The sequence below is a fragment of the Salmo salar genome, chromosome ssa27 (assembly GCF_905237065.1).
Source record: "Salmo salar chromosome ssa27, Ssal_v3.1, whole genome shotgun sequence".
NCBI classification, from domain to species: Eukaryota; Metazoa; Chordata; class Actinopteri; order Salmoniformes; family Salmonidae; genus Salmo; species Salmo salar.
Window position 1 is genome coordinate 11,458,446 of NC_059468.1, and position 9,798 is coordinate 11,468,243.

At 41.0% G+C, this 9,798-nt stretch overlaps 1 protein-coding gene across 1 annotated transcript; it reads left to right on the plus strand.

Annotated features, from left to right (window-relative positions):
• The first annotated feature begins 221 nt into the window (after window positions 1–221).
• LOC106588285 (secretagogin) lies at window positions 222–7,382 on the plus strand. The gene is made up of 11 exons (XM_014177121.2): window positions 222–493; window positions 675–745; window positions 1,064–1,156; window positions 1,744–1,833; window positions 1,987–2,043; window positions 3,631–3,708; window positions 4,898–4,953; window positions 5,057–5,102; window positions 5,255–5,314; window positions 6,360–6,428; window positions 6,732–7,382. Exons 1-11 carry the CDS (start codon window positions 424–426, stop codon window positions 6,858–6,860), a joined length of 819 nt encoding a protein of 272 aa, XP_014032596.1. The 5' UTR covers window positions 222–423; the 3' UTR covers window positions 6,861–7,382.
• Window positions 7,383–9,798: the final 2,416 nt, after the last annotated feature.

The window sequence follows — 9,798 nt, forward strand, 5'->3', positions numbered from 1 at the left end:
TCGCTCCTATTTCATTTTTTAAAGTTATTAATTTGTTCAAAACTGTTCAACTATTGTCTTTCTCTCTCTTTGCATCGCCCACTCACCACATTTTATATTTTGTATAGTTTTATCTAAAAAGGATAACTTTTTAAATGTTTATCTATTTTTATTTGTTATGAAATTCACTGAGGAGGATGGTCCTCCCCTTCCTCTGAGGAGCCTTCACTGTTGCACACCTACTTGAGCATCGTAGTCAAGTTGGTCTCACTCGTTTGCGTTTGGTGGAGTTTAAACTGAACTACAGGGAAGGAAACATCATCAATAAACGTCTAGAAAACCTCATCAGTCTCTGTGAGAAATAGACTTATACATACGGATAAAACTCTATCTTTTCACAACTAACATTTTGGATTCACGCTGGTGTATTGGGCACGCATTACCATGGACAGCGCTTTTGACAACCTGGATGCTGCAGGCTTCCTACACATATGGCAACATTTCGATGTTGACAGTAAGATCTTACTCTTGAATAGTTATAACTATGTTGCCTTTTGATTACTATTCACATTAATCTGTGTTAGTTTATCAGGCAATGCTTTCATCGAAATCCAGAACTTTGCACCATGTCTTGAAGATAAAACAATAAGCCATTTTTTTCTTTCATTTTATGTTATGCATTTATTTGTTTTTAGATAATGGTTATATTGAAGGAAAGGAGTTGGACAACTTTTTCAGACACTTGATGAAAAAACTCGGGATGAGTGTAAGTAGGCTACTGTTCCTTTACCTTGTCATGGCTAATGCATAATGTGTACCTTCAGATCCCCCCCAAAATACTACAGTAGGCTTAGGCTAGTAACATCCTAGAATATTCTAATCAGACCTACTTTGCTGAGCTTTGTGGACGGCATTCAACCGGTGTCAAAATTAGATAACCTCTCGGAATCCAATCATTAGTGACATTTTGTCTTTCATTGAAACGGAATGAATTCCCGAAAGGGATTTTGCACAGGTAACACTGAATGAAATACACAAATAAGTGTAACGGACATGTTTAAAAGGCACTGTGTTGTTCCTAAAGGATGAAATAACGGATGACAAAGTTAGAAGAATGAAAGAAAGCTTCATGTCAGCTTATGACACCACAGCTGATGGTCGCCTGCAAATCCAAGAGGTGTGTTTACTTGTATTTCCTCAAACCCAACTACCTCCTTCCTCCTTTATTTGTCTATATAGTGCATTTAGTATTAAGTATACTTAGAACCCTGCAGGTGTGTTTGTGTCAGAGAGAGAGAGCGAGCGAGAGAGAGAGAGAGAGAGAGAGAGAGAGAGAGAGAAAACTGATCAAACAACAAGTGGTAATTGGATTGTAATCAAAATGCCCTAACAACACCTTCTATGTGTGAAGCAGCCTTGAAACGATATAATTGCTCTGTCATTTGCATCATGTTATTGCCTTGCTTCATCTAACAACATGCAATGAATTAGAATGAGTTTATGTCAAAAATGTAATTGAATTGCATCTCATTTCATCTTTCACGTTTTGTTTTCTTTGTCCATAGACTGTATTTCCTCAAATGTTATGTTGACAGAGGAGTAAATGCCCGTTGAAGCTGAATGGACACGTACCACCTTAATTCTATCAATTTGTAGGGAAGAAAATACACAAGATTTAGTTTGACAAAACATTTCCCATCAGTGACCGAATAATGCCTGCCTGTGAATGTTGATAACTTATTGGATTGAACATAAATGTTCCAGTTGGCCACCATGATGCTACCGGAGGAGGAGAACTTCCTACTACTGTTCCACAGAGAGACGCCATTGGACAACAGTGTGGAGTTCATGAGGGTAAGGTCAAAGATCACATATGAAATGTTGCGGTCCAAAAACCTTCAACATAAATGCACAAAAAATACAATCCTATTATTGGTTGGGTACTGTGTCCTGTATTCTCTAGAACACTTTCATCAAAACTAAATCTGCCTCTCACACCCCCCACAGATCTGGAGAAACTATGACACTGACAGCAGTGGATACATATCAGCTATAGAACTCAAGGTACAGTTGAAGAATGCCCTTCTACTAATTTCCATGCGTTCAGTGAGACCACTGCCATGGCCCTCTCAGAGACATTGTCTTAGCTAGTTGTTGTCCACTTTCTAAGTAAACATCAATGAGTGGCCAGAGTTGTTCATGTTTACACAGTTGCTCTAGGTCTATGTTGACACGTGTTGCTTTAAGGGTCTTTCAGGATGCCCCCTGTCCTCTTATGTGGACAAGGCAATAGGGTTGGGCCAATATATGATTCAATTGAATATCGTGATATTTGACATTGACAATATATTGTGATGTGCAAGACTATAATCTATTTGAACTTTTCTAATCAAAACAGTGCAGTTTTATCAGTTAGTTTATATCAATATGGTGAAAATAAAGTCTACATGAATGAACTAAGTCTTATTGTTTGCCACACTAAGATCATTTAATTAGAATGTGACTATAATATCGTAAATAAGCACAAATATTGCAGTCTGGAATAATCTAGCAATTATCGACGCGAAACCATTATATTGGATATTGCGATATTTGGAGTAGCATATCGCGATATTTGGAGTAGCATATCGTAGAAGAGCTCTCCCCAAATATTGCACCAACCCCACAAGGCAAGGCACAAGTACTTTTCGTAGAATTTCCAAACACTTGATGGTTTATAATCCACAGCACATTTACTGAAGAGTAAATGGACAGGATGCACATGCAGTACATTATACTATTTGTGAACATTTTGATTCAGAATAACAGACAAGTGTTATGGCACACATTTCTCCCCTTTTTTTATTCCAAGTGGCTGCTGATCCGACTTCTCTGGACCCCTCTTCCCGACAGCTAAAGAAGCTTCTACGCATTGCAGGATTCTCTACTTTACGCATAGTCTCCACTCTGCTGGTTTAATAAAGTTAAATCAAAGCTGAAACAATGTCTGCAAAATCATGTAATGACAGTATTCTACATACTGTATAATGAAAGTATTCTACATAACAGAACTGAATATAATAGCATAGTATAACGTTACTGTAAGTAAAAAAAACACCTAATTTCTTATGAGATCTGTGTGAACCGTCGCATTTTTCTTTCATGTGGCCAAAACTCAACAGTGTACGACACTAGCCAAACATGTGTTTTGATTTAAATTAAACACAGGTATGCTACATTTGTATGTGAAGTAGAGGTAAAGAAACACTTGAGCAGAATGTAATTCAGATCTTCAGCTCTGGGGACAAGGGTTCCAGGGGGGCGGGACGGGGGCGGGACGGGGGCAGGACGAGGGCAGGACGGGGCGGTTACCTACGGATTCGCAACTTCTGACTTTTTTATTTTGTATCTATTTATCCTTTATTTGACCAGGGGACGTCACGTTGAGAAACCACAATTTTTCACTCGAGACCAAGGCCATGTTTATCAAGCGTCTCAGAGTAGTAGGACTACTTACAGTATCCAGGATCGGTTTTGTCTTTTAGATTATAATGAATGGATCCTAGATCAGGATACTATACCTATCCTAGATCAGCACTCCTACTCCGAGACGCTTGATAATATGGGCCCAGGTCATCTCATCGGCTGTCTTCCTCTGTGTCCTCCTAACAGGGTTTCCTGCAGGACCTGTTCCTCCAGCACAAAAAGACCATATCCCCCAACAAACTGGAGGAGTACACCAACACCATGGTAACAACAAGCCCCAGCTCCTTCACTCTGTGCCTCCATCTCTTGAACTGTTGTCTCTCAAATGAGTATATGCTACCTTGTTCAATGGGCAATTAAATTTGGATGTAAAACTGATTTGTTATTTAAGTTTATTTTCTCTAAAAGGATGATTGGCAGAGAGCTATACACTGAGTGCACAAAACATTAGGAACATAGACTGACCGGGTGAATGCAGCTGAAAGCAATGATCCCTTATTGATGTCACCTGTTAAAATCACTTCAATCGGTGGAGAGAAAGGGGAGGAGACAGGTTAAAGAAGGATTTTTTATGCCTTGAGACAATTTGAGACGTTGTGTATGTGTACCATTTAAAGGGTGAACGGGCAAGGCAAAATATTTAAGTGCCTTTGAACAGGGTATGGCAGTAGGTGCCAGGTGAACCGGTTTGTGTCAAGAACTGCAACGCTGCTGTGTTTTTCACGCTCAGCGGTTTCCTGCGTGTATCAAGAATGGTCCACCACCCAAAGGGCATCTAGCCAACTTGATGCAACTGTGTGAAGCCATGGAATCAACATGGGCCAGCTTTCCGCAGTCTTGTAGAGTCCATGCCCCAATGAATTGAGGCTGTTCTGAGGGCAAAGGGGATGCAACTCAAATTTAGCAAGGTGTTCCTAATATTTTGTACACTCAGGGTATATTTTAATGCTACTATGCCATTCAGTGTAGATAAGGAGTGCACCAAATTAGTTATTTCTCATTGCAGTATGTCATTGGCTGTAACTGTCTTGCCTATGAATCCCCTTAATAGTATTAGTAATTGGATGGTACTAGACTGTGATGGAGGGTGATCAGCTCTTTAAAGATAAAGTGATGTGATTTTCACTGTCTAACCATTGTCATTAATTGTGGACCATTAATTCATTACCTGAGACTGAGAGAACGTTTGTCTGTGAGCACTTTTATATGTCAATGTCCTGTTGAGTTTGGTGTGTACAACATGGGAAATACACTGGAATCATTTGATTTAGATTATCTTCAGTACTGTTATACAGTGTTACACATGACAGGTCACCAAGTAAAATGATCACCAAGTAAAATTCTGAATATGTGTAAATGTACTTGGCGAAGAAAGTTAATTCTGATTCTGTGTATGTGCTTTGACAAAATTTCTAATGATTCTGATGCTTTATTCTGTTTATTTTCCCAACAGATGGAGGTGTTTGACAAAAACAACGATGGCAGGCTGGATTTGAATGACCTAGCCAGGTACTAATTATCAAGCAATTGTATTCCCCACATTGCTAGGTGGCTCTTACTGTGTTTTTAATTGTTTGTGAGTCACAGAGCCTAACTGTTTTCCTTCTCCCAGAATCCTGGCTCTAAAAGAGAACTTCTTGCTGAAGTTTGACATGAATGTAAGTATAAAAATGTTTGATGAATTTCACTGATAACATATCTGACTGATATGTTATCAATTCACACTCCATCTTCAATTACTTACTGCAGTCCTCATTGGCTTGAATTAGAGGAACTAAATTGTGGGTGTTGTGGTACCACTCTGTTCCAGGCTTGCAGTCAAGAGGACCGGAAGAGGGACTTTGAGAAGATATTTGCTCACTATGATGTGGTAAGTCATTATCCAGTACGTTTAGCCACAACATAATTTCCTTCAACTTCAATTAGAATTGTACGGTTTATTGTGATAAGCATATTTCATGAAATTACAATGCTGCTTATAATGACTTGTTGTGATTTTACTGATGCTTCATTGGCCTTAATTATAAAATATATCAGTAGAAATGAGATACACAGCTGGATTGAAAGTGGATCAGTACAGGGGCATAGGCACGGGTGGGCCTGGGTGCCCACCCACTCAGATTGAGCAACATTTTTTTTTTTATCTTATCTTTTTACCTAAACATGCAAACACCATCAGAGAGAATTCATAGCAAGCAGTGCACTGGGCTAGTCAGATTTGATTTAAATATAACAGAATAGATGACCTGGAATGACATTTACGCTCACGGGAGGGGTTGCCAAAAAGAGCTAACTGAAAGCCACACCCCCAATAAGCCATGAATATTACTGCATTGAGGCATAATATGTCACTGTGCTTGTGTGGATACATGCACCATGGCACTGCCTGTTTCATTTGTTCATTTGGCAAACAAGACAGCTCATCTAGTGCCTTTATCACAGTCAACACATGCTAGATTTTCTCTCAGCCTTTTGGCAAAATATGTAGAATAGCATGAGATGAGCTATAAAACGACACATTTTCCTCTCTGCCCCATGGCAAAATGTTTATAATTGCCAGGAAATTACCTTTAAAACAGCAAAAAAAAATCTCAGCCTCATGGCAAAATATGGAGAATGGCATGAAATTAGCTATACATTTCTGCAGGTCCACCCAGCAACGAATTCCTGGCTACACCACTGGATCAGTACTAAGATGTATTCACAGTACTTAATGAAGTGGTGGTCCTGTTGCAGTGCCATGCTCCTCTGTGCTTCGTGATTGTGGATGTGTGATGTAGTACATTGTCCCATTTTTTTAAAATCTGAATTCTAAGCAGAATTTATATGCTGTCCTCTTTATAATCTCCCAAGGCACACCAGGAGGTAGTTTTCATTGCTTTTTCTGAAGTCAGCCATTTTGTTGTTGTTTACAGAGTAGGACGGGTGCTTTGGAGGGTCCGGAGGTGGACGGCTTTGTCAAAGACATGATGGAACTGGTCAAAGTAAATAAAAAAAAGTTTTGCTTTACCCTATTCTACAAATGTAGTTATGTTATATAAACGTATTAACTAAGATATCTGATGCTGTTATACTGATTCTGCATTATTGTAAGTTATGGTCTCTGAATTGAGGCGTTGGTTCAGATCCCACTTCTGACACCTTTGTAACTTTATATTTATATGGGTGAAGCAAAGAGAATTGAGTCAAGTTAACAGTAGGTCCAACTGTATTCGACTGTGACGGGTTTGAACTGTGATTGGTCTTGAACTGATGGTTTGAATATGCTTTCTTTATACCCAACATAGCCTACCATTAGTGGAACGGACCTGGACAAGTTCCGCAAACTGCTCCTGGGTCACTGTGACATGAACGGTGATGGAAAGATCCAGAAGAAGGAACTGGCCCTGTCCCTCGGCCTGAAATGCTCCCTTTAATAGTACTCCACAGGAATAATGACAGACATTTTCATTACCCTAGTTAGCACCACAGGCTAACCGCTAACTCACTGATAGCACGCCGCAATGCCATAGCTCGTACCTTTTGGACAGCCCAAGAGCATTGCATGATGGTTGGTTGAAAGGAAGTTGTTGCATAGAGTAGACCCATTGGGGAATTCGTTTTGTGACCCTTCATTTTGTTTGACTGTATCTGTTTTGATGACAATTATGATTAGCATTGAGAGTGTTGTGTGTGATCCATGCACGTTGCATATGCCTATAACTTGCAGAAATGTAGTGGTGATCTAAGTGTTTTGCAACGGAAGTTGTATGGGGATATTTGTGGGATATTTGTTGACTTTATTACCATGATGGCTGCATTTACTTTTCAGAACTGTGTTGTTTTTGATGTGCAAAAAATATGATGAAAAATAACTGTCATTATGGTTTGACATTTCACCTCCTCGTTTAAATGGTATTGGTAGACAACATGTAATGCAATACAGTGTATGATATGAACGACAATCTCTGTGTCCCTGGGCATCTGCATGTTTCCCATTCTGTAAGAACAGTCTGCAATCGTAAGCACATACAGCTCTGTTAATGAACTAACTATTTTTATTACAATAACTCAATTAGTAGTACATGCCTGGCGTGTACCCATTGTATCAGAGCAGACAATGCTGTGAGCCTTGGGCACAAAGGAAATATTGACCCGCAGCCGTGATGATGCCCGGGCTTCCATTCTCCATGAGCTCAGTCCTTTCATGCAATAATGGATTTTCACAGAGTTTCATTGCTTTAATGCTTAGTAACCAGAGCATTTCAAAAGCACAACACACAAAATGCTATGGAAACTGATTGAACAGCAACTCAAACCACCCATGAAAGAGAGATACAAAGCAAACATGGTCGGTAGTAAGTAGACCCAGTATGGCTTTAAAAGCTTTTCATGAGTTCATTGGGCACTGTGTTATTTTGTGAAACCATAGTGCACTGTTATTTGTGTCTAGTTGTAGGCTGATGTCATTGCTAAAAGCCCCACCAGATGCCTGCCTGATTATGGCAAGCGAAGTGTCTCTAACTTAACAGCCGCTCACCAGCAGGACAATTACAGAGGACTGCGGTCAAGAGAATAATTATTGTGCCACTTGCTGTGCCCTCTTTGAAACTTGCTGTGCCCTCTAAAATTCCCAGCCACAGTATGTATTTTTTCACTCTTAATTCAGTAGGAGTACATTAGTCATGGTACTCAACAATACATGTATTTTGTCTCTTCTCTTAAATCAGGGCTTGTCCTGAGTGAAGTTGTGGCTTTCGAAGCACTTTAAAAGAAAAATGTCAACAAATAGATATTGGTGATAGATACTTTCTCCTAAAATATATAAATCAAGGTACATAGACTGCTATTTAACTAGTCAGTTACCTGGCCTTGCCATTGTTAGAGAAGAGGCCATCAATTTAGAAACAAAATCCAGTTCAGATATTTGAGATGCATTCATTCATTACCTCCTGGTTAATCACATTGTGGTTATGCCCTGTTCTTAAGGTGACCCATAGCGGTTTGGCATGTGCGACCGAAGATGTAAACCTGAAAATATGTCACAACCCATTCCTTGGATGGATCTTCCACCATGTTGCTAGACACGATGTTAATAGATTGTAATGGGTGGAATGTAATCAATGGAATGGAGCAAACACATACTGTACAGCCAAAAGTTGTGTTCATAATTGTTTTTCCACACTAGGAAAATGAACACACAACTTTAATTTGCATGCGCTTGATACGGTTCTATTCATTCCATTCCAGCCATTACAATGAGCCCGTCCTCCCCGTTGCGCCCTTCAGCCTCAGTCAGTCCATTCTCTCTCCCCCGTTGCGCCCTCCAGCCTCAGTCAGTCCATTCTCTCTCCCCCGTTGCGCCCTCCAGCCTCAGTCAGTCCATTCTCTCTCCCCCGTTGCGCCCTCCAGCCTCAGTCAGTCCATTCTCTCTCCCCCGTTGCGCCCTCCAGCCTCAGTCAGTCCATTCTCTCTCCCCCGTTGCGCCCTCCAGCCTCAGTCAGTCCATTCTCTCTCCCCGTTGCGCCCTCCAGCCTCAGTCAGTCCATTCTCTCTCCCCCGTTGCGCCCTCCAGCCTCAGTCAGTCCATTCTCTCTCCCCCGTTGCGCCCTTCAGCCTCAGTCAGTCCATTCTCTCTCCCCCGTTGCGCCCTTCAGCCTCAGTCAGTCCATTCTTTCTCTCTCCCCCGTTGCGCCCTTCAGCCTCAGTCAGTCCATTCTCTCTACCCCGTTGCCATTACAGGTGATTTCCCCCATACAGCCACCTGATTCATGTTATTTCCTCCAGCCCAGCCGGCACAGAGGGTAATGACACTGTGTGCTCCCTCTCCCGGTGCCTCCCCTTCAGACTAAGCCATTCTCCAATGTATCGGAAACCTGTGCCAACACAAAGCAGCCATAGAGGAAATGAAGACAGCCTCTAATCAAGATGTCTGTATCAAGGGATGATGGGAAGATTATTGGCACGGATTTGGAGTTGAGAGGAAAGAGGGGGATGCCAAAAGAGGGTTGCTGGTTGCGGGCTCTGCAGCTGAGCCACAGAAGAAACAGAGTTGGTGGGGTCTGATGGCTAAATGAAAGACTATGTAATACTCGCTGATAGCCTATAGCCTGGAGCTAATAATGTGCCCTTAGGTTCTCTGGGGTTCATAATCAAACCCCTCCTTGTCACATGATTGTCGACCTCTTGCCAGGGTCCTGTTTATACGTGAAGATGCTCCAAAACTATTCAAACACTTCCAATAAGAAGTGTTTCATGTAGCAAAAAAAAATTCTACAGTGTGCATTAATTAACAGAACCAGGTGTTGGGATACTGACTTTCAGAAGGTAGTCTGAGTGTATATTGATCACACATTTCCTGCTGTGAGATAAGTT

Bases quoted from the DNA above. Each gene is read 5' to 3' on its own strand.
- LOC106588285 (XM_014177121.2), top strand. From the start codon at position 424: ATGGACAGCGCTTTTGACAACCTGGATGCTGCAGGCTTCCTACACATA. The intron at 494-674 runs GTAAGATCTTAC...ATTTGTTTTTAG, and splicing joins GCAACATTTCGATGTTGACA to ATAATGGTTATATTGAAGGA. The intron at 2,044-3,630 runs GTACAGTTGAAG...TCCTCCTAACAG, and splicing joins TATCAGCTATAGAACTCAAG to GGTTTCCTGCAGGACCTGTT.